The following is a 25,972-nucleotide window of genomic DNA, read 5'->3' on the forward strand; positions in this document are numbered from 1 at the left end:
AAAAAACTTTATGTTCATACTTCCAATCACAGTCATTAAATAACTCATAAATGTCATCTTCACATAACTTTGAAAAGGCTTCTACTAAGGCTGAGTTAATGGGTACAAACTGACTGTTTTTTGAACAGAGCTGGCAGCTCAGCAGATCTGCCATACATAAGTCTCAAAGATATATTTCGAACAAACAACTTCAAGTCCAACAGTACATCAGAAATATTACATTTCTTAGCTGGAACAAAAGAGAGGCCTAGATTCAACACTTCCCTCTGTATACAACTAAGTGCTACAGATGAAATATTTATGACTAAGTCCTTGTAACCTTAGGTCTGACCGATGGACCCAGCTCCAGTTGCCCCATCAGTTGCGGTCGGTTCCGACTGAGTACATTCTCAAAAACAAGGAAGTGTGTAATGACACAAAAGTGTGTACATACATGCACATGGTAATGAATGTGAATCCTTTTATTTATATTGTTTACGTATTCATTCATGTATGTATTTATTTTGCCCTTTTGTCAACTGTGTAGGCTGAACACTGTAATTTTCTGCCCATTTCTTCTCCTTTGTGCGAGATTTGATCACAGAAAAGTTACCATGCAGGAAGTCATCAGGAGAGTTTTATTTTTGTTCTGTGGCCCTATCCCCAGTGAATGCACTTTGAGAAGAGTGAATGATGTGCAGTGGACTTGGTGTGGAGATGTCTGTGTTTCTGTGGTAATGTAACCCACTCAACATCACCACACCAAACCTGTGTGCTTCTACCACCTCCTTCCGCTGGTCCCAGTTCTCACTAATTGAACCCATGTATCTTTATCACAATTCAGGCAGTGTCCCTCCATGCCATGGAACTTTACAGTGAACTCCTTTGTCTTGCAGTGGAATATTCCTAAAGTGACATGCACAGCTATAGCCTTAGTAAGACAGGCCGGTTGTTGGTAAAACAGTTCTTGAGGGTATTCTTATCTGGAAATGTTTGCAGTTTGTTTAAATGATTCAGTCTTTTTCGATATAAGATTTCCTGATCATAATATGTAGTTATTTCTGTCAGAAAATGAAAGGAAGAATTTAGGCAGCAAAACAAGCAGAGAGAGCATTATCAGTTTATTTCACTGCTGACCTGGGTTTCCACTCAGAGTGCAGCTTAGTATATGTATTTATTCACTGCAACAGCCAGAGGAAGAAACAATGTGATTTTCTTTGTCCATCTTCATGATTTCCAGTGTGCTGTATAGCCTGTGACCATAGATGGTAATCCAGTCACCAAGCACATGTGAGGAAGGTGAAGGAGACTGAACACACCGTGTACACTGTAACTAGAGGAAACGGTGCAAGGATCACAGTTAGTGTTGCTCACTGTGTGGGTCACATTGCTGAGATTCAGGACGGTTAGAGGCATGGCTGGTCCATAAGCAGGTATGGGATACATCTGCAATTCCCTTATTTATGTATCTATTTATTTTCACTCTGCTGATGAGCTTTGATGTATTAGTTTTCCCCTCACTGTAACTGCCAGGTTTTCAACAGCATATTACATTAAATCATTTAATTTATTAAGAATACTTTAGGGTTAGCTGGCTCAGTTGTACTGTTTTTTTAACAGAGCTGGCAGCTCAGGACCTGGTGTTGACATTTGCTGTTGATTCTGTCCTATGAATATTGGTGCGTATCTTGCTGCTGTGTGAAGTAAATGTTTAAACTTATCTTCTATTGGTTCTTTGTTTTTGTTTTTTTGTTTTTTACATTCAAGCCATTTATTTCCCAATTTGTCCAATGAAGGGCCTACAGTTCTACAGCATGAGTTACCACTACATATCCCATAACACTTCCAAGTCTTCTTTGCTCAGAAGTAAATTTCTGTACTGAAATCTTTTCCCCCGTGAGTGCCATGTAACTTCAGAACCCTTTTCGTATGAAAGATTTTGGCCTTATGTTTTCATAGCGATGTCATACATTATTTTTAAATATTTATACATTGGCTGTAAAAAGTGTACACACCCCTGTTAAAATGCCAGGTTTTTGTGATATAAAAAAATGAGACCACAATTAATCATTTCAAAACTTAATGTACCTTTGGTTAATGTGTTTTCTCTTGTTAACGATTTTACTGCTCTGGAACTTTTCTCCCCAGCCCTCCACTGAAAATGGACATATATCCAGTTGGACTCTCCTGGTTAACAAATGTAAAATAAAATAAATAAATAAACTTTTCCTACCTTTAATGTGACCTATAACCTGTACAATTCAATTGAAAAACAGATAGATTTGTTAGGGGAAAAAATATAAAAAAATAAAATATGTACAATAAGCTGGTTGCATAAGTGTGCACACCCTTAAAGTAATACTTTGTTGAAGCACCTTTTGATTTAATTGCAGCATTCAGTCTTCTTGGGTATACACCTGCCATCAATTAAAGAGACTCTGAATAACCCCAAATAAAGTTACAGCTATCGTAGTAGGATTTTGCTGACATGTACTCAGTTGCCTGCTACAGCAAAAGCCATGGTTCACAGAGAGCTTACAAAGCATTGAAGGAATCTCATTGTTGAAAGGTATCAGTCAGGAGAAGGGTACAAAAAAATTTCCACAGCATTGTATATACCATGAAACACAGTGAAGACAGTCATCAAAAAGTGGAGAAAATATGGCACAACAGTAAAGTTGCAAAGAACTGGACTTCCCTCCAAAATTGATGAAAAGACAAGACAAGAGCTGGTCAGTGAGGCTGCAAAGAGACCTACAGCAACTTTGAAGGAGCTGCAGGAATTTCTGGCAAGTGCTGGTTGTGTACTTATATGTGACAACAATCTCACATATTCTCCATATGTCTGGACTGTGGGGTAGGGTTGCAAGATGGAAGCCTTTTCTTATACAGAAAAACATCCATGCCAGGCTAAAATTTGCAAAACAATACATCAAGTCTCCCAAAAGCATGTGGGAAAATGTGTAAAGTTGAACTTTTTGGCCACAATTCCAAGAAGTACATTTGGCACAAAAACAACACTTCACATCACCAAAAGAACACCATCCCCATGGTGAAGCATGGTGGTGCCAGTATCATGCTTTGGGGTTGCTTTTCTTCAACTGGAAGTGGGGCTTTAGTCAAGGTGGAGGGAATTATGAACAGTTCCAAATACCAGTCACTTATGACCCAAAACCTTCAGGCATCTGCTAGGAAGATGAAGAGGAATTTCACCTTTCAGCATGACAGTGACCCCAAGCATGCATCCAAATCTACAAAAGAATGGCTTCACCAGAAGAAAATTAAAGTTTTAACATGGCCCAGCCATAGCTCAGAGCTAAATCCAATAGAAAATATGTGGGGTGACCTGAAGAGGGCTGTGCACAAGAGATGCCCTCACAATCTGACAGATTTGGAGCACTTTAACAAGGAAGAGTGGGCAAATATTGTCAAGTCAAGATGTGCAATGCTGATAGACTCCTACCCAAGAAGACTGAACGCTGTAATTAAATCAAAAGGTGCTTCAACAAAGTATTAGTTTAAGGGTGTGCACACTTATGCAACCAGCTTATTGTACGTTTTTTATTTTTTTTTTATATATATATTTTTACCCCTAACAGATTTGTTTTTCAATTGAACTGTGCAGGTTATAGGTCACATTAAAGGTAGGAAAAGTTTTGAAATGATTTATTGTGGTCTCATTTTTTATATCACAAAAACCTGGCATTTTAACAGGGGTGTGTAAATGTTTTATATCCACTGTATTTGATGACCCCCTACTCTTGTTGTAGTGTAAGGCAATTCAAAAAGTGTAAAGTTACTATTGCAGGTTTCCCTTAAGAAGATATATCTCTGTATCCTTAAAGTCACAAGAGAGACCATTAATGACTATCCTTAACTGTTTGTGGGTGTCACACATAACAGACATACATAGTTTAGCAAATTTCATAATTTATAATGAGAGACTTCTGACACCCACACTGTATTAACTATGCATTTGTATTACTCTGAAATTTCAAAAGACGAACTTAAAAACATTTTTCTACTGCAGTTATGCCAAAAGTTATCCCCTGCACTTAAATTGTGACTGCTTTGGAAGTGGTAGTTTAAAAACAAAGCTTTTATTAAAGTTATTTATGGATGTTTTGAAATGTACCTTTGCAGTACCCCATCAGGAAACGTTTTGGTCATCGCATTCAAATAAATTTTGGAATTCATTGAGGAAAAACATGGAAGTTTAACCTCAGTTATAGGTTCATAGGTTCATAGGTTGGTACTAGGCTATCAGCCCTAGGGCCTATACAAGCCTAGCCATAACAATTACCTGGCTATTTCTTCCCACATTATTTACTTTCCTCGACCCCTGTCTAGCAGGGCGACTGACATGATCCCTGGGGTGAATTTCCTTTCTCCCATCCAATCATCAAGGTTCCTCTTGAAGAGGTCCAAAGAGGCACTCTGCTTGACATGTATGGGCAATCTATTCCAGAGTCTGGGGAGTCTCTGGGTCAGGAACCTATCCCTCCAGCATGTTTTGTTTATTGTGATGACAAGGTTTAGATCCCTGGAGCGTGTAGCTCTGAGGGATTGGGATTTCTTTAAGTGTAGCATGTCCAACAGCTCTGGGTTTGACATGGCCTTGTATGTTAAGCAGAGATCGCCTCTGAGTAGACGATATGCGACAGAGTATAGCTGGAGTTTTTAAGGTGGTCAGCGAAGGGCATCTGCTTTAGGCCTGTGATTCTTTTAGTGAGGTATTTCTGAGGCCTTTCCAGTTGTTGCAGATGTCTTGAGAGGTACATACCAAATGGGGCGTTGTATTCTATAATGGGTCTAATGAGGGATGAGTACAGTGGGACAATGACCTCCTTTTTTCTGGATGAAAAGCCCTTCGTGATGAGGTGTGCCACATAGAAGGATTTCCTGACTGTTGTGGCGATGTGTTTATCGAAGGTGAGACCACTGTCCACCTGTGTCCCTAAGTCTCTTATCACACTTTCTGTGTTTAGTGTACTGCCACCTATATGGTAATTCATGGATACATGTTTTTTCCCAAAGGGATAACAATACATTTCTTGGCATTGAGCTTGAGCCCATGGCTCTGGCACCAAGCATCTGTTTCTGTAAGGCCCTTTTGTAGAGTATCCACATCATTTGGGGATTCAATAATGGCTCCCAGTTTGCAGTCATCTGCAAACGTTGTTAGCCAGAGTCCCTTAGTGTTGACCTGTACTTCAGAGAAGTAGATGCCAAACAAGAGCGGCCCCAGGACTGAACCCTGAGGTACTCCACTTGTCACTTGTCTGGAGCTGGATTTGGAGTCGGCTACTTTTACAGTGTGGGTTCTATCAGTAAGCCATTTAGCAACCCATTGGGTGACATAGGGATTAATGCCCAACTTAGTAAGTTTATCTATGATTCCAGAGTGGGGGATGGTGTCAAAGGCCTTGACAAGGTCTAGATAGGCTGTGTGGACCACCTTACCCTTGTCCATGGCTCTGGAGACTGATTCAAGGAAGTCAATCAGGTTCAGGAGACAAGATCGGCCCTTCACAAACCCAAACTGGGTGGGGTCCAGTGTTTGAAGGTTGCCAATGTCTTTGTTTATAAGTTCCATGATAATACGCTCCATGGCCTTGCAGATAAGGCTTGTCAGACTGATGGGACGGTAGTTTCCGGGATCCAAGGTGGATCCCCCCCTTGTGGATTGGGATAACTGTAGCTCTGCGCCACTCAGTGGGCACGAAACCTGAGGTGAGGCTATGATTAAACATGACACTTAGGTGAGGTGCCAGTTCATATTGTAGTTCATGTAGCACACAGCCCGGGATGTCATCTGGTCCCATGGATGCTGTATTCTTGGCTTTAGAGAGTGCGTTTTGTACCTGTGTGGCCGTTATTACTGGAATTTGGCAATCTTCCGGTATTGAGATGGGCCATTTAGGGGTGAGAGGGGGGTGAAGTTGGCACTGAATCGATCTGCCAGGATATTGGCAATATCCTTCGGATCAGTATATTTAATGCCATTCTGTTTTAGCTCAGAGCAGATCTGAGCATTGCCATTTAGATTCTTGACATAGTTATAGAATGCTTTGTGGTTGTCTTTGGAATCTTTGGCAATTTTATTTTCGTAACTAGCTTTGGAGGATTTTATGAGGCATCTCAGTTTCTTACTGAGGCTAGTAAGGGAGTTTTTTGCATCCTGGGATTTTCCTCTTTTCTGCAAAAGTTTCTTCCTTTTGTTGTAAAGTTTGTTTATGGCAGGGGACCACCAGATTGGCTTCCTTTTTTTGGATGAGAGCATTTTGGTTCTATTTGGGATGGCATGATTCATGCATGAGTGGATGTGCTCGTACAGTGCCTTAGTGTAGGATTCAGCAGTTGAACTTTCAGTTCCTGTCTGCATGGGTGTCATGAAGTTTGTCACTTCTGACTTGAGTAGCATGAAGTTGGCTTTGGAGAAGTTTTTTATGGTGGTTTCTTTACTGGGGGTGGGGTGGGATGTGGATGTTAAGGGTGATTAGCTTATTGTCAGACCTGACTAACGAGGGGTGACCATAGGTATGGAGCATTGATTTCCCATGTTGGTAATGACCAGGTCTAGGTTATTGGAGCCCTGGTGGGACTATGGATTAGTTGATCCAGGGCGTTGGAATTTATGAATTCCAAGAACCGCTACTAAAGGTGTTGGGACATGAGTAGTTTTCCCAGTTAATGGCAGGGTAGTTAAAATCACCCAGTATTAGGGTGTTTGGTTCTATCTTAATATTTTCCAGTATGTTTAAAAAGGTGTAGTGAGAATCTTGGGGTATGGTGGGGATCTGTAGCAAGCTACAATTTGGATTGCAGTCTTACCTAGTGTTAGTTGCACTTGGAGAATTTCAGACACATTGTGTTGGCCAACTAGCCTGGTGGTGTGAATATCCTTGGTGAATATTGACACTCCTCCACCTTTAGTGTTTCGGTCCTGGTTTGGTGGCGAAAAGTGTGGTAAGAGTTGTAGCCTGGTATTGCAGGGGTGCTCTCTGGAGCCTTGAACCAGGTCTCGGTTACTGCACAGATATTGATGTTCTCCATTTTAGGAGTGCCTTGAGAGAGTGCATTTTGAGGTTTAGACTTCTAGCATTGAGTAGCATTACCTTCAGATTTTGCATGCTTGTACCTGTTACGGTGGTGGTTTTGTCCTTTGAAGTTTGCCTAAAAAGGCACTATAGGGGTGGCAAGAGCCTTAGCCAGTAACCTGAATCCCAGGGGCGACAGGTGCAGACCATCTCTGGCAAAGCATCGTGGTCTGTCAATCATGTCATCCCAGGCAGACAGATACTGGATCCCCTTTGAATGACACCATAAGCTTAGCCAATTGTTGAAGTCAATCATTTTATCCTTATATTGTGGTATCATTCTGGGCAAAGGCAGGATGCTACTCAGGGCTAGGGTCATACCTGCCTGGGCCACATGATCCTAGAGCTCTTCTATGTCTCTTTTCATGTAGTCCAGGGAGGTACGTCTCAAGTCATTCACTCCAACATGGACAATGACAGAGTCATATTTGTACTTGTTGTGGAGTGACTTGAGTGCATGCGTTATGTGGCGGATCCTGGCACCCGACAGGCAGCTGACTGTAATTTTCTCCTTATTCAACCTGGTGAGAGGGACATCAGTGTCCTACATAGGCATAGGAGAAGCGTCTGTTGCATTCATTGACTTTAATGGGCACACCACTGCATGTGCGTGAAAGTGCCTTATTAAAATCTGTGGACATAGCTCACGTTAGCCCTATGGTAACATCACAGCTGGCAAAGCTACATTTTTTGGGCTATGATTTAATAAGAAGTTTACAAAGCTTTTTATTAAAATAAGTCCAAAACTCAGTGAAGGGCACGCTGGAAAATACATCTCAGCACTTCACTCATTGAATTCTGTGGTGTATATGGAAACATCAACAAATCAACTTTAAGTACTGGAACCTTTTTTTGACCATTGTTTTATATCCTGTGACACCAACAATGTAGCTACATTTTCTCATGGTTCAAAACAGTTTTAAAAGGACTGTAAATTGATTCCACATGGGAGGTTTTACTAGTCTATTTTTCTGTGTGCTGTATGACATTTTATCTTTAGGAAGTGACATAGTGTAGAATTCCACATTTTTGAGAGCATCTCAAAAACAGGTGAAAGTTTTAGAGAATTCCCAGGAGTATGATGGCATACAAGATTTAATGATCTTAGAGGCCTGGTTTCATTTTTAGTGCATTTGTCTTTGTTTATTGTTTTGTTAAATGATTTCCTATTCATTTCATTGATGGGATATCCATGTTAAGTTCTTTGTTTGACAAAGCATAGGCTGGAATGTCAGGGACCCCTGTACTCCAAAATACAGTACTCATATTCACATTGAGTTGTCCTCTGGATTGGTTTGTGCGTTTCACTTTTCAGTGGATGCAAATTTACTGACAGTAGGAAGTCGTGCATTAATGGCAACTAAGCAACAGTTTACCACAAAGCATGCAGCATATTTTGTGCATTTGTTTTAATCGAACTATCACTGTTTGTATTCTACTGTTGAAATAAAAATTTAGGCGGCTTGTATTGCGTCTTGCAGAAAGACTGTGGATTTCACTGTCTTTTTCCACAAATCCTGTTGTTCTTTAGCTGTGTCAAGTCATATATGTGTGCGTGTGTGTGTGTGTGTGTGTGTGTGTGTGTGTGTGTGTGTGTGTGTGTGTGTGTGTGTGTGTGTGTGTGTCCTGTGGGATCAGCTGAACAACTCCCTCTTCCTGCAACCAGTTGTTCCATGTATTCCAAAGCCTGCTCATTCCTTTTTGGAGACGAGAGTTGGTAATAGGTAGTGGTCTAGTCTGCTGATCCTGCAGGCTAGCCTGACTCTGTCCCCCAGCTACAGCTTGCACATTCCAGAAGTGCTACCTTTCAGGAGGTACGTGTGCGCTACCATGAGAGCAGTAACTCCTGTCCAAGCCGCACATCAGGCTCATTGCTGCACATGTCACCAAGGCAGCAAGCCAAACCACATCCCTCTCCCCAAGATGAGTGAGCAGGCCATTATTGTCCATTCTGTCTCATCTTCCACTGCTCAGCCCCTTCTGTGCGCATGCTGCAAATTGAACACAGGTTAACTGGAGCACAGTTAGGACTTGTACATGTGTGCCTTAGGGGGTGGGTCATTGTATCAGTCATGTTGGATGCTGTTGCAGTATATTTCTTGTTTGTTTCCTTTTAGGTATCAAAGAAGGATATTTCTGGAAGCGGGGTCGTGACAATGGACAATTCCTATCGAGAAGATTTGTCTTGTCAGAACAGAATGGCACCCTGATGTACTATGCAAAACATGATGTAAGTATTCCATTTGTCTAGGCTGTCACAATATTTATTTTGTGCCCTTCATGAGAAGGGACAAAAAGATGCCCGGTTGAATGAGAGAAAATTATCAATTTCACTTCTTTTAGCATACTCACAAATGCAGGATCTTTCTGCACTCCAGAAATAGTTACTATTTTGTGTAATTAGCACATGCTAATACCACTGCACTTATTAAAAAGAGTAGGGAAATTTAAGTGGTATCCTATCTAAATTTTCCCTAGATAGTATGAATACTACTTTAGTTATCCCCTGGAAGTAGGGACATGCTTAGAGGGAAAATCAGATCAACAAAAAGTAAATAAATAAAAATAAAATAATCTTTAAACAGTTAAACTCAAACCGAGTGATAAGTAAATCACCCTTGTTTTACCCTTTAAAGCTTAGATACGGTAATGATATATCTTAACAAAACTCACTAGAATACTGTCCCCAGTGACCCAGTTAGATTTCTGCCTGTCTGGGCCAAATCTGAAGGGGACGTCTGCAGATTTTACTTGCAAATCTAGAGCAAATAAATTACAAAATTTCTTATTTATCTTCCAGACCTTGTTTGTGAACACTGCTTAATCTGAAAGATTAAAAGCAATAATAAAGTATTCCTTCATTATATCAGAAAAGTGAAAGGGAAAATTGTGAATGTAACATGTTATAAATAAACAATAAACTGACTGCCAAGCCACAAGACATAGCAAATGTGAAAAAATTATGCAGACTTCACAATAACCAAGGACTTGTATGTCAGTGTACTTTAGGTGCAAAGGGAGAGATGTTCCTTGTATATCTTCACATATGCTAACTGATACCACAAGTACAGTTAATAACTTAGTTCCATGGGATTGGACAGCATGCCTGATTTTGATTTATTTTGTAATACAAAACTGAGGAAAATGCAGCTGAATCTTGTCAGCCATGTTTAACAAAATGTTACTGTGTGACCATGTCCCTTTTCTATGCCACAAAGCTATAATGATACCAGCTTGCAAAGGGGAGAGGGGTCACATCAGACTCAAAACAAGGTTAGGACCTTCAGCCTGTCTGATATTCTACATCAAATCATTGAGATAGCCATAATGGAATGTTAAACAACTTGGGTGACCTACTTTTAGGTGTGGAACAGTATGAGCAGGTTAGAGACAGATATTGCTTTTTGGGTAGTGTGGTATTCACTAAAATGGTAGCATAATCAATTAATGGAGATCTCACTGTGCCTGTTGCTTATCTTTGCCTTGTTAGGGCAGTAAGCATTATCACACAGAATGGAAATGATATATTAATAAGTGTTGCATTTCTGTGGTCAAAACACTGGTTGAGTTGTAGGATGCAGCAGTTCACGTTTAGAATTATATATCTGTTGTGATTGGGGTTACCATTGCTGTCCCAGAGGATTCTCTATTTAAACCACTTCCTTCAGACTATTTTTCTCAGATATGAAAGTGCCAGATGTATATATAACCAAATATTCTAAAGATTCCAAAGATTGCAAATGGGATAACACAATACTTTCAGTAGAAAATGCCAAACTTCTTTATTACATTCTACAAAAAAATCCATACCTAGCACAGTAGTATGGAATCACATTTAAGGACCCAAAATGTAGCATCTTAAAACTTGGCAAAAGGGACATAAAATATGATTACAAAGTAAATAGTAAAATTATTAAAATGGCATCATTAAAGATCTAAGAGACACGGGTAGACAGCAGTTTAAACTTTGCACATTTTATTTCTACCAAAGTTACAGATGGCTAGTCTCTGTCATGTCTGCCTAATCAGTTCAGCAGATCACAATGCCATTTTATACCCCAATGATCTGTGATGGGAATCATTATTATATATAACCTTGCTGTACCCTTCAAACAAGCCATCCAAAACAACTTGAAAAGGTACAAAATGATTCCCAGCTAGAAATATCATAAGGCTGGAAAACTTGAGTTATACAGAAAGATTGTTTTTTTTTTTTTTTTTTTTTTTAGCTTGTTATAGTTTGCTCAGTCTGACTTGTGTCTGTTCTGTAAGGCAATATATATGACCCAGTTCTACTTAAAATTATCTGCCTGGAAAACAACTCTGCAGGAGCTGACACCACAATTGAGGAGTCTAATTAAAAGTTAATATCCATAACAGAGAAAAACGGGCGTACATATCACACAATGCCTTTCAAAGTAATTGATTAGCAGTTATATTCTGAATAAAAGTGGCATTAACTTATTTCAAAAGTCATCTTGATACAGGGTCTAGGAAGCAGAAAACATCATAGGGTTATAGCAATCAAACTTCTTCACGGCCAGTAGATTGTAAGTTACATCTCAATCTGTAATCCTGTGACAGCCACTCAGTGTATATGGCTTCCACTTGTTATATCAGACCATTAGGACATTCCCAGGCTAGTCAGGACAGTTTTATGCAGAGAGTTCAGTACCCTTGTGGCATTTTCATACTGTGCAGACCACATGAAGTTTTGTATGACAGAGTCTATGCCATGAAATCTGGACAATGAGATTTTATATCTGTATTACCTCAGGTCCCATTATTGCATGAATTTTATTTACATGCAGAGTAATTAACCAAAGTTGTTTGCATTCTAATATGGTAAAAGTTCATAGGTTCATAGGTTTATACTAGGCTATCTGCCCTAAGGCATTTATAAGCCTAGCCCAAATTTTTGTGGCTTACGCCACCCCTTATATGAAAAAATACTGTGCCCATTAGTTTGTTGTGCCTCTGTCCAGCAGTGACACAGAGATGATTCCCGGGGTAAACCTACGATCTCCCATCCACAGGTCTAGATTTCTCCTGAACAGAGTCAGCGAGGTGCTCTGCCTCACATGGACTGGGATTTTATTCCACAGCATAGGGAGTCTCTGAGTGATAAATCTATCCCTCCAGCACGCCCTATTTATATCCGTGCTAAGGTTTAAGTCGCTTGCTCTAGTGGTTTTGGTGGATTTGGATTTTTTGAGGTGGAGCATGTCCATTAATTCCGGGTTGGACATGGCCTTGTATGTCAGGCACATGTCACCTCTGAGCAGACGGTATGCGACTGAATAGAGCTGGAGTTTCTTCAATCTGGCAGCATATGACAGATTTTGGAGTCCCTTTATCCTTTTGGTGAGGAACTTTGGGGTCTCTCCAATTGCTGCAGATGTCGGGTGAGATACATCCCAAATGGGGCATTGTACTCGATCATTGGTCTGATAAGTGAAGAGTACAGGGGAACAATGACCTCACTAGATCTGGATGTGAATCCTTCATGATCAGGTGGGCAATGTAGAAGGTCTTTCTAACCACTTTAGCAACGTGAGTGTCAAAAGAAAGGCCACTGTCAACCTAGGTCCCCAGGTCCCTGATAACCTCTTCTGTGCTTAGTGGATTGCCACCTATATGGTAGCTTGGGGTTACCTTGTTTTTCCCGAAGGGTATGACTATACATTTTTTGGCGTTTAACTTCAGGCCATGGCTCTGGCACCAGCTATCTGTTTCCGTGAGTCCCTTCTGAAGGATATCAGTGTCCGATGCACTTTCCACTATGGCGCCCAGTTTGCAGTCGTCTGCAAACTTTGTCAGCCAAAGTCCTCCCATGTTGGCCTGTACTTCTGAGAAGTAGATGCCAAACAATAGGGGGCCAAGGACCGAGCCCTGTGGGACACCACTTGTGACCGGCTTGGAGTCTGACACAGCGCCAGCAACTCTAATCCTGTGGGTTCTGTCCTTAAGCCAGTTTGCAACCCATCTTGTGACATATGGGTTTACATTTAAGCTGGTAAGTTTTTCTACAATACCCGAGTGGGGTATCATGTCGAAAGCCTTTGCAAGGTCAAGGTAGGCTGTATGGACTGCCTTTCCCTCATCAATGGCCTTGGTGACTGTTTCGAAGAAGTCAACCAAGTTCAAAAGGTATGATCTTCCCTTGACAAAGCCAAACTGGGTCGGGTCCAATGTCTGCAAGTCCCCTATATCTTTGTTTATGAGCTCCATTATGATCCTCTCCATAGCTTTGCAGATTAGACTTGTTAAGCTTATGGGGCGGTAATTACCAGGGTCCGTAGAGGCGCCGCCTTTGTGTGATTGACAGATGCTGTCCACAGCAAGGGTAAACTATGAACATGGAAAATGGGTTGCATTTAATAATATTACAATAAAGTCTAATTGTGCTGTCCTCATAGGATCACTGCTAGTGCCTGCAGCATTCCCTTTGAATATTTAATAGGCTCAGTCATGTCAGTCAGCATGCATTTCCACCTATTTTATGACATGCAGTGTAAAGCAACTGGGAAAAAAATGGCATGCCCAATGTTTTGAAGCCGTGTTCGCTGTTCAGTTCAGTAGAACAGTTTTTTTTACAGTTTTTTTTCAGAAAACTGTAAATATGGATTTGCTTGGCAAATGTAGTTTTGCATTAAGCATAAAATGTGGCTAAGGAACTGCTAGGTCATGCATATAAAAAATGAGTAGTGCTAGCTGTTACTGTGTGATTGCCTGCACGTAATTATTTGTATTGTAGAATTTCCAAAGCTATGTTTTTTCCTAACATTAAAGCTTTATTTGTGTATATATTTTTTTCAGGCAAAAGAACCAAAAGCTGTTATCAAAGTAGAAAATCTTAATGCTTCATTCCAGCCTGCAAAAATAGGGAACCCAAATGGGCTACAGATCACATACGTTAAGGACAACAAGACTAGGAATATTTTCCTTTACCATGAAAACGGCAAGGTAAAAAACGACAAATGTGATAATTTGATACAGATCAACTTTAGATATTTAATTGTTATTGACTGTTATTTTTCCTCTACTTCAGTTTCTGATACGGATTTCATCATCAGAAATTCCCAACGAGTTACCTTTCAAGTTTTAAACTGTTCATACAGCTAAAAAATAAGGAACAGGTTACTTAATTTTGTTGCTTCCAGTTGGCTGCACTGATGACTTGTATATTAACTTTATTTTGTATGTACTATTTTTATCTCCATACACTGATCCATATATTTACAACTAAATAGTTCCTGATATCTTGTAAAAGTGTTTGCCATTTTCTTTTTTCATCTTGCTGACTCCATTTCCATGCTATGCCATTCAGGCTATTAGAGTTTAAATTCCATTTTTTACCTTTTACTTTTTGTTCTGTGTGGTGGAGATTCACGTTCTTTGTATTTCAGTGTAAGAATATATACTGAAATGAAAATGGTGCATGTAAAGAGCTGTACGTGTAAAGTTATACAAAGTTACAAAATAAAATTAAATTGGTCCAGCATTCTGATAAATAATTTAGCTGATATATGTTTTTGAAAAGTTACCCCAGTTTGAGAGGTGGTGACTTCCATGCTTTACCAGCACCAAGATAACATAACTGGCAGATTGTTTTTAATTAATGTTGTGGACATTGGATGAATGAAATTAATTTAAAACCAATATTGGGAAATCAGAACTTGAAACATTGATTGTGCAATGGCATAATTGTCATACTTTTGTGCAGCATTGAATATGATGCTGATGTCTATAACATGTTGAAGAGTGAGTTTTCAAATAAAAGCATATTTTGACCTGCTAGGTGTGTTACTTGCTGCATTGTTTGTGCCAAGTTTTATCTTCCCAGGGTATGAGAACCATTTTCCATTGTCTCGCTTCTTATTAAAACTGTCTATATTTCCCATAACCACCCCCATAATTACTGAGACATAACTACACTTGAGCAAACCTAACTTAAGTTTCATTCATCATGTATTCCTTTTCCTTGGGCAGGAGTACACAGAGCTCTGAGGAGATGTGTACCTTCCTTTTTATCCTGCTGAATACTTTTTTAGTGATACAGTCCAGTCCTTTCCAAAATCCATTCTAGTAGAAGTTACCTTGCTTGTCAAGTCTCCATCTTTATTTTGGATTTTCTGTGGCACATATCCCACTATATATGCCATTATTTAGAATAACTCCCTGATGCATTACTCTGTTTAAATGTGTTTTTTGATGCATGAGAAACAAAACAGTCATGTGTATGGGATGACGTTCAGCTGTGCAAACATGATGGGAACAGTAATTCAGTACATTGCACACAAGTCTTCTTCTGATGCTTTCTGAGAAAGAAAACTCAAGTGAAACAGCTGCATTGAAGAAACAATGTTTAGTAAATAACTTTTTTATGTGGCAGGCAGACTGGGTCTCACAGTTAATGAGCTTTGTGACTCTTGTTTAATGTGTGTGTTTTCTAGTTCTATTTGTGGATTACAACTTACATAAGTATCTTTTCCCAAAACATCATATTTGAAACCATCATCAAGAAAGACCATGTGTGTACAACAGCTTTATTCCTCATGCTACGCAATGCAGTGGAGGTCAGATCATGTAAACTACTCAGCAGTATTTGTTTATTACTGAAGCTGCCCATTTATATAGTTGTGTTGCTGCTGGCTATAATGATGCAGACAGAAGCCACTGTTGTCAGAGGGAAGGAACACTGGCAGACAGTGAAGCAGCTTAAACCCCTCATTTGGACAGAGGTTTGTTAGTGCTAAGAATATGCTTGCTTTGTATCTACAACAACACCCGCATTCATATTTTACATCTGAGGCTGCATAGACTTCATGTTAGATAGACATGGTATGCAAGAATGCACGGTAGTTATCTTGTCACAATATGCAATTCTGTTGAGAGATAAAACAGGTTAGATGCCGTCTGCTAGTTAACAATGCAGCATCTCCAGTGTAATATGCAGGATACAGTTTGAGACAGAGCATAGGTTCACAGGTGCTTACTAGGCTAATGACCAGAAGGGTATGTTTAAGCCTAGCCATGTATCCCAAATCTCTAACAAGTTCTGATACCATTGATAAGTGTAAGCATGGGCCTGGGAGATGAACCATTTACAGGTTACCTCTGTCCATTAGAGACATAGGTGCCAAACCAGGGATGAAGGTGAATCCTGCAACAATGAGGAGTGCTGAGCCTTGCAGTCCTGATTGCAAGATAAGTTTCCCAGTAGAATTTGGTTTATCAGGGCTGAAGTACTAAAGCTTGAATAGAGCTGGCTAGTGACAAAGAAAAGCAGGATATGTTAGCAGCAGGCATGCAGACTAATTTCTACTGTTCTAACTTTGTGTGCTTCCTTTGACACCCTGTGCATTGCTTCTATTCATCATCCATAGATTGTGCTTCCAAATTGTTATTCAGACCATGAACAGGTTATTGTGATAGGATTTATATATAGAAGGCTCTATTTACCACTGATACCCTTGATAAGTGTAAGTATGGGCCTGGGAGATGAACCATTTACAAGTTACCTGTTTGCATCAGAGACATAGGTGCCAAACCAGGGATGACTATCGGGTTTCCCATCCAATTGTTGAAGTTGCACTTGAATTGGATTAGGGAGGTACTCTGCTTCACATGGATAGAGAGTCTGTTCCATAGACGGGGTAGTCTCTGGGATACATACCTGTCTCTCCCAACAGGTCCTATTTATATCACAGGCAAGGTTCAAGTCTTTAGAACGGGTAATTCTGGTATTGTTTATTTTGTGAATATGCTGGAGGCCCATCAGAGTGGAGTCTGACAATGCCCTGTATGCCAGGCATAGATCTCCCCTCAAAAGCCTGTAGGAGACAGAATACAGGGATAGGGCCTTGAGGCAGTCTGCATAGGACATATTACTTATGCCCTGTATACTTTTAGTGAGTCTTCTTCGGTAGGAGTCAATCAGCATGGCACATCTTGACTTGGCAATATTTGCTTACTCTTCCTTGCAAAAGCAGTCCAAATCTGTCAGATTGTGAGAGCATCTCTTGTGCACATCCCTCTTCACGTCACCCCACAGATTTTCTATTAGATTAAGGTCTGGGCTCTGGCTAGGCCATTCCAAAACTTTAATTTTCTTCTGGTGAAGCCATTCTTTTGTTGATTTGGATGTATGCTTGGGGTCATTGTCATGTTGAAAGGTAAAACTCCTCTTCATCTTCAGCTTTCTAGCAGATACCTGAAGGTTTTAGGCCAAAAGTGACTGGTATTTGGAACTATTTATAATTTCCTCCACCTTGACTAAACCCCCAGTTCCAGCTGAAGAAAAGCAACCCCAAAGCATGATACTGCCACCAAAATGCTTCACCGTGGGCTGGTGTTCTTTTGGTGATGTTAAATGTTGTTTTTGCACCAAGCGTACCTTTTGGAATTGTGGCTAAAAAGTTTAACCTTGGTCTCATCAGATCGTAACACATTTTTCCACATGCTTTTGGGAAACTTGATGTATTGTTTTTCAAATTTTAGCCAGGCTTGGATGTTTTTCTGTGTAAAAGGCTTCCATCTTGCAGTGCTACCCCATAACACAGACATGTGGAGAATACGGGAGATTGTTGTCATTTATAGTGCACAACCAGTACTTGCCTGAAATTCCTGCAACTCCTTCAGTGTTGCTGTAGGTCTCTTGGTAGCCTCCCTGACCAGTTTTCATCTTGTCTTTTCATCAATTTTCGATGACCATTCAGATGTTCTTCATGTTTCACTGTTGCAGTCGTCACATTTCAGTTATCTGCCTGCAGGTAGCCCTCAGTCGGTCCGAATACCAGAGTCTTGGGATTTCTGCGTCGGATGCTATCACCTCTTCCATGACGTCAGGTCATCAGGGTTATAAAACATGCAGCTGACACCATTACATCAGTCTTTCTTGCCGCACAGGAGCCCAAAGCAGAAGCAGTTCACAAGTGCCGGTTGGCTGCTACCTGAAATTTTCATTTTTCGAGTTTTAAACCTGAAGTCTTCTAAAGCTAAGTACCCCGTTTTGGATTCTTTTTTCTTGCTCAAAGTGATGTCAGAAAAAGTTAACAATTGTCTTGCCTATGGAAAGTAAATACCTCACAGAGATTTTCATTCTTACTGCGTCACCTGTTTAGGCCCAGACCACGATGTTCCTCGCTGTCGGTTTTGTGCCTTGTTCAATGCCCGAACTATTCGTCATCAGGCTATCTTTGTCACTAAATTCTTTTGCTGTCATTCTCCATATTCTGAAATGGCTTCGTTAAGCCATCCGACTACTGATCTTCTGAAAAAAATGTAAGGATAAAGACAGAGACAAGACCGCATAGGTCCAAAACTGCCCACGACGCTTCCGATAAGCTAGTCACCAGTCTGCCAGTACTCAGTGAGGTGCTTTCGCAGCCCCTGATACCCACTTCTACAGATTTGCAGGCCTCTACTGAGACACATTCGGAGTCCAGTATGCCACAAGGTGCTTCTTCGACTTTGGAACCTGTGGATGTCTCTACCTTGGATGGGTCCGGAGCCGCTGTGCAGGCACTGGCTTCTTAGGGTGTATTCAGACCTTCTGATGTTTGTATTAAACCAACTACTTCTTTTTTGACTAAAACTACTGAATTTTTCAGGCCCAGAGTTCGCACTACGCCTAGGAAACTGACGACCAAAGCGCATTCTCAAGCTCCCGTGCCTCAGAAACAAATGCTTAGAATGGCTGAAAACCTTATTACTTTAATTAGGGGAAGCCAGCCTTCCCCCTCTAAAAGACAAAGAATGGATTTTCCTTCTGATTCTACAGACCATGAGTCCGATGACTCTGACCCCTATGGTTACCAGGACATACTCTTATCCACCTATGAGGATTCAGATGCAGAGGATTCTATTCCCTCTGCCTCCCCTCCAGAGGATGTTTCTTTCGGTGAAACCTTGCACACCCTAAGATTGCATTTCCGCTGGGAATGCCAGGACTACCCTCAGTCCAAAAAGAGACTCTGGGAATTTTTAGACTTGCCTCAGCACAGACCTCTAGCTATACCCCCTGTCTTGGATATTGTAGATGATGTCTTCATGGAATGTAGTCTTACCCCTGATATTTTACCTCCAGCTCCTAGAAAGCCTGACAGGTACTACAGAGTACCTGACTCTCACAAATTTCTCTGTAAAAATCCTACAGCAGATCCAGAGACCATTTCCCAGGGACCTAAAGGTATTAAGGCTACTACAGCCAAAACCCTACCCCTTCGGACAGGGATTCTAGAGCTTTAGACAGATGGGGTAAGAAGATATATACCTCTGCAGCGCTTGTCATCAGGGCTTTAAATTGCCAGTTTCACATGTTGAAGTACCAGCAGCATATTATGGAACAAATTAAACAAAACATTTTATTGATTCCTGATTGTGCAGAAAGTAGAGATTTACAAGAGTTATTGCATTCTGCAAACCAAGTTAGTAAACATGCTTTGCAGTGTGGTTTTGATGCCTTAGAAGCATCTTGCAGGGCTGCTGTCACTGGGTCTGTTTTGAGAAGGCATGCTTGGCTGAAGGAACAAATCTTGCCAGACCATGTCAAAGCAAAATTACTAGATGCTCCTTTAAACCAAGAATGTTTGGCTCAAAAGCAGAAGAAGTTCTTAAAAAGATGGAGGAAAAAGCTAAGTCTATGCAAACTGTTAAAGACGTCTTACAGCTACAGCCACCTAGATTCATTAGGCATTGGCCTTCAAAAAACTGGTTCTTTCCAGTCCCTCCCAGGCCTTTTCAATCCAAACCCAGGGGCAACAGACCACAAATACTGCAGTCTCAGGGTAGGCACAGATCTAAACAATGGAGTGCTCCCACCTCAAAAACAGGGAATGGTAAGCCACCGCTTTATGGAAAAAGTTCACAGTGACTTCTCCATCCTTCCCAGCCATGCCCAAGTACATGCACTCCTAGGAGGAAAACTCGCCTGCATGAAAAAAATTGGGATTACATTATCCAGGACTGATGGGTCTTAAACATTGTATCAACAACTCTGTAACACACCAAACACTTTATTGCAAAGCTTTCGGGTCTACACCCTTCATCAGTTCATCAGGTGTAGACCTGAAAGCTTTGCAATAAAGTGTTTGGTGTGTTACAGAGTTGTTGTTGGGCAGTACTGAACAGTGACATCATTGTTATTTAGTTCTTAAACATTGTATCCCAGGGATACAGATCTCTACTTCCACTCACTGCCAACCCCAAGTGGATTGCCAGACCTTCCTCCAAACCAGTGGGCAGAGGCCCAAAAGCAAGTACTTTCTCTACTCAGTATCAGGGCTATTCAACCTGTTCCAACAGAGCAAAGAGGACAGGATTTCTATTCCAGACTGTTTCTGGTGCCCAGAAAAGAGAACTCTTGGTGCCCTATTCTGGATCTGTCAATTCTCAACACCTTCCTGGTGGTACCAACGTTCAAAATACTTACACTCCAACAACTGCTTCCTATGTTAGCCAAGGACTCCTGGCTGGTCACCCTAGACTTAAATGAAACTTATCTACACATCCCCATAAGGGAATCTTGCAGGAAATATCTACATTTCAGGGCAGGCTCTATGCACTATCAGTTCTCTGCATTTCCCTTTGGCTTATCTACTACACCCAGGGTATTCACAAAGCATCTAGCTCCAGTCATTGCAGACAGAAACAGTCAAATTTACCCATACTTGGACGATTGCCTGATTCAGGCAGACAGTCAGGAATTGCTACTTCAGCACCTGACATTTGTAAAGAGACTCATAACTTCTCTGGGGTATACCATCAACGAAAAGAGGTCACATCTGGTACCCAGCCAAACAATTGTATTCCTGGGACCAAGTTTGAACACAACTTCCCAGATGGTGTTGCTCAATCCAGAAAAGCAGGTTTATTTGACAAAATACTGGCCACCCAAACCCAGCTATCTGCAAGAAAAATACTGCAAGCCCTAGAGTTCATGGTCTCATGCATTCTCCTAATTCCATATGCAAGACTGCATATGAGGAAACTTCAATGGTACTTGAAAAGTCTCTGGTGAAAACATTCTCAGGACCTGAAAACAGTGATTCCTATCATTCCTTGCCTATGGACAGAGTTCCTTTGGTGGGCAGAGGTCTGCAACCACAACAAGGGACTCCCTTTCATTCAACCCCCCCGCCGTCCAAACCCTGACAACAAACTCATCAGACTATGCATGGGCGGCTCACATGTCAGGCAAATGCATTCAAGGCAAATGGAGCCCAGGACAAATGCTCCTGCATATCAATCAAAAAGAAATGTTAGCTGTACAGAATGCACTGACAGCCTTCAAATACCTTATTTGTCCAGTACAACTCTTGATAAAGACAGACAACACCACAGTTATGTGGTACATAAACAAGCAGGGGGGAACCTCATTCCTACCCACTCTGCAGGTTAGCCATAGCTCTGTGGAACACAGCCTTGAGCAACCAAGTGCACTTGCAAGCTCAATTCCTGCCAGGCAAACAAAATTCACTGGCAGACGACTTAAGCAGAAATCTAATGGACCCACACGAGTTGAAACTGGAACCCAACTCATTCAAGCTTCTAATCCAAAGGTGGGGGACATCAGAGGTGGACCTCTTTGCTTCCCCCCAAAACCATCAATTGAGCAAAGTTTGCACCAGAACCCCCCACAGACAAGCATGGAAAGTGGCTGCCTATCCTTTACATGGGAAAACCTCTTACTCTATGCCTTTCCCCCTCTGCCCCTCCTCTCAAAAGTACTACTCAAGATCAAACAGGACAGGCCAAGGACAATCCTCATTGCACCAGACTGGCCATGCCAGCAACTGGTACCCACTTTTCCACAGTCTGACAACAGTGCCACCCTAGCACCTGCATCAGACCACTCTCTATGCTGTCCCAGCAGGAGGGACAGATTTTGCATCCATAGCTGCAAACCCTGAACCTAGCAGCCTGGCTTATTCCCTGAATACATCACCAACAACCCTCAGCAAACAGGTTCTGGATGTCATCCTTGAGACCAGGAGACCTAGTACTAGGAAATCGTATTCAGAAAATTGGAAAAGATACTGTTCTTGGAGCCAGTCTCAGGGAAAGGAGACAGTTGTGACCACCTTACCTCAAATCCTAGCTTATCTAGCAGAGCTGCTTCACAAAGGCCTATCCTTCTCATCAATTAAGATTCTTGCCTCTGCCATCTCAGCTCATTACAATACTGAGCCACCCCTCTTCTCTCACCCTCTAGTCAAACAGTTCCTGAGAGAAGCTAACAATTTAAGACCCCTGAGGAGAGCTCCCACTCCTGCCTGGGACCTTAACTATGTACTAGAGAAGCTCATGCTTCCCCCTTTTGAGCCTGCTGCTACAGCAGAGTTAAAATTCCTCTCTTGGAAAACAGCTTTACTTCTAGCCATCACTTCAGCAAGAAGAATGTCTGAGTTACAGGCCCTTATGACTGTGGAACCCTTCATTGTCTTCCATGCGGACAGTGTTTCCCTCAGGACTAACCCATCATTTATGCTCAAGGTGGTATCCAGTGTGGCTTTAAACTAATCCATCCATTTACCAACCTTTTTTTCCTAATCCTCAGAATAAAGGGGAAAGGATCCTGCACTCATTGGATGTGCTTAGGTGCTACCTTGATAGGACTAAACCTTTCAGAAAATCTGACCAGCTGCTAGTCAGCTTTGCTTCAGGGGCAGAGGGCAAGGCCATTTCAGATCACACCATCTCCAAATGGATAGCACACTGCATCCGTTTCTGCTACAAGCACCATGGAAAACCTACCCCACAGGGGATCAGAACCCATTCCACTAGGGCTACCTCAACCTCTTCAGCATTTCTCATGGGAATCCCTACCAGGGACATCCTGGAAGCTGCAACCTGGAGTTCAGTACACACCTTCACCAAGCATTACCACTTGCCTATATTTTCTAAATCCAGTGCTGGATTTGCCACAGCAGTCTTACAAGGCCTGCTAGCCAGTTCTAATACTTCTTGACTGCCTCCACCCTTCCTCAGCTTTGGGATTCAACCCAAGTGTGATGACTGCGACAGTGAAACACGAAGACCATAGTACAGTTGTGTACACTTACCATAAATATAGATGTTCAAGTGGATTCACTGTTGCACTCCTGGTTACCCTCCCTCCAGCTCCCTGACTTTTCTATACTTTCTACCTATCCTCTTTTTTGACCATATCTTATGGCAATGGTATTTACATTTTACTGGAGGTGTTCCACACCATGTAATTGCTTCCTATTTTGGGGGCTCCTGACATCTGGGGCAAGAAAAACTGATGTAATGGCGTCGGCTGCATGTTTTATACCCCTGACGACCTGATGTCATGGAAGATGTGACAGCATCCGATGCAGAAATCCCAAGACTCTGGTATTCAGGCCGACTGAGGGCTACTTGCAGGCAGATAACCCAAATGTGATGACTGCAACAGTGAATACACTTGAACATCTACATTTATGGTAAGTGTACACAACTGTACTTTCTTTGCAACGTCACTGTTGTCCCATATTTTCTCCACTTTTTGATGACTGTCTTCACTGTATTCCATGGTATATCCAGTGCTGTGGAAATTTTTTTGTACCCTTCTGACTGATACCTTTCAACAATGAGATCCCTTTGATGCTTTGTAAGCTCTCTGTGAACCTTGCCTTTTGGTGTAGCAGGCAACTGAGTAAATGTCAAGAAAATCCTACTAGGACAGCTGAACTTTATTTGGGGTTAATCAGAGTCTGTTTAATTGATGGTAGGTGTGTACCCAAGAAGGGTGTAATTAAAGCAAAAGGTGCTTCAGCAAAGTATTAGTTTAAGGGTGTGCACACTTATGTAACCAGCTTATTGTACATTTTTTATTTTTTTATATTTTTTCCCCTAACAGATTTGTTTGTTTTTCAGTTGAATTGTACAGGTTATAGGCCACATTAAAGGTGGGAAAAGTTTTGACATTATTTATAGTGGTCTCATTTTTTATATCACAAAAACCTGGCATTTTAACAGGGGTGTGTACACTTTTTATATCCACTGTATATAAGATATACTCTACACTGATCAGTTAAATTACAGTGACCATGAAACAGTGGCAAACTACTTTACAGTTAAACCACGATAAAGGACAAATTATTATTCCAGGATTAAAAATTCAAAGGGGCATATTCCAGGGTGACTGTCACCATTGCTGTTTTGTTTTCCCTTAACCTATTAAGCTGTCTAAATAACAGATTAGGTCATGGCTACAATTTGGCTCCTAGAAAACAACAAAGTGTAAAGACTTCTCATCTTCTTTTTGTAGATGATTGAAAATGGTATAGCTCATCAGATGAGGAACTGAAAATACACCTGCAAGTAGTTGAAACTTTTTCAGATGATTTAAGAATGTCATTCGGTCTTGATAAATGTGCAATAGCAACCTTTAAAGCAGGAAAGCTGCAGCACCCACAAAACATCAGTTTAGGACATGAATGTGGTATGAAAGAACTTGAGCAAGAGGGAGTCTATAAATATTTGGGAACTGATGAACAATCAACAATAAAACATGAACAAATGCAAATAGAACTTGGTAAGGAATATTTTAGAAGACTGAAATTAATACCGAAAAGCAGCGTTGACATCTAGGAACAAAGTTCAAGCTATAAACCAATTTGCTCTTCCTGTCCTAACTTACAGTTTTGGACTGATTGATTGGACCCAAAGGTGTTGGATAGATTAGACAGGAAAACAGGAAGGATGCTTCATGCTCACCAAATGATTTATAAAAATGTGTGCATACTAAGACTTTGTATTCCCTGTTCTGAAGGCGGTATGGACATCCTCGAAATTGATTGCATGTATAGATCTGCAATCATGGGACTGCATACGTATCTGCTGACCTCACAAGACCCAAAGATAATAAAAGTTTTGAAACATGAGGATAATAAGGCTAAGATAACTTCCCTGCTTTGTTTAGCAGAAGCATATCGGCATCAAGTGGGAATGGAAATCAAACCAGAAGTAGACAAAAATCAGCCAGCAACTGGATGTGTCAAAAAAAAAAAACTAAAGAATATAAGGTGAAGGATCAGATGAGAAGGCAAGAAATGTGGAAAATGTATAAATACAGTTGCAAGTATAGAAAACTATTGGAAGAACCTCATGTTAATCAAGATCTAACTTGGGAATGATTAAGGAGAGGTGAATTTAAACCAAAAGACAAAAGGTTAAAATTGGTGGCCCAAGACAGTGGACTACATAAATTCTGGTTTACAAAATCCATTGAACATATGGGAGAAACAGACAAATGTAGGCTTTGTAAAACCGAATTGGAAATAGTCATACATCTTGTTACTGGCTGTGATATATTAATGGCAGAAGGACTATATACTGAAAGGCATAGCAATGTGACAAGACTGTTGTGCTGGGGATTGTGCAAACATTATAATATTGCTGCAGCTGAAAAATACTGAAAATGTGAGCCGCAAAGCATTATAGAAAATGATGAAGTTTATATCACATGGGATCACCCATTACCAACAGTTAAAAAAAATAGATGTGAGAAAAACAGATATAGTAGTCCAGGAAAAGAAGACAAAAGTAGCATTGATCATTAAAGTTGCTACACTCTCACTGACTATAGTGTTTTACGTGCAGAGAGAGACAAAGTCATAAAATGCCAGGATTTGCTGGCAGAAACACAGGCAACCTGGTATAAGGATACCCAGAAAGTTCCAATAGAAGTAGGGGCAATGGGGTCTTAAAAAAAGGAATTTATAATCATACTTGGATATATTACTGATACATGTAACTCCATATAAATTGCAAAAGGAATCATTACTGGGCACATTGTGAGTGCTGCGAAAAGCACTTCTGGCTAACCTCGAAGATAGAAACCATACTAATTTCATGAATTTTAATCATATTTTGACTTAGGA

General features: G+C 40.9%; 1 protein-coding gene across 1 annotated transcript in view; it reads left to right on the top strand.

Annotated features, from left to right (window-relative positions):
* LOC122794642 (arf-GAP with dual PH domain-containing protein 1-like) overlaps window positions 1-25,972 on the top strand; it is a 1,143,274-nt gene that overhangs the window by 1,026,553 nt on the left and 90,749 nt on the right. Inside the window, exons 5-6 of the mRNA XM_044063238.1 lie at window positions 9,197-9,309; window positions 13,899-14,045. Coding sequence (XP_043919173.1) covers window positions 9,197-9,309; window positions 13,899-14,045 — 260 coding nt within the window. The remainder of the gene's footprint in view (window positions 1-9,196; window positions 9,310-13,898; window positions 14,046-25,972) is intronic.

Source organism: Protopterus annectens, chromosome 1.part0 (assembly GCF_019279795.1).
Source record: "Protopterus annectens isolate FY-2018-M chromosome 1.part0, PAN1.0, whole genome shotgun sequence".
NCBI lineage: Eukaryota > Metazoa > Chordata > Ceratodontiformes > Protopteridae > Protopterus > Protopterus annectens.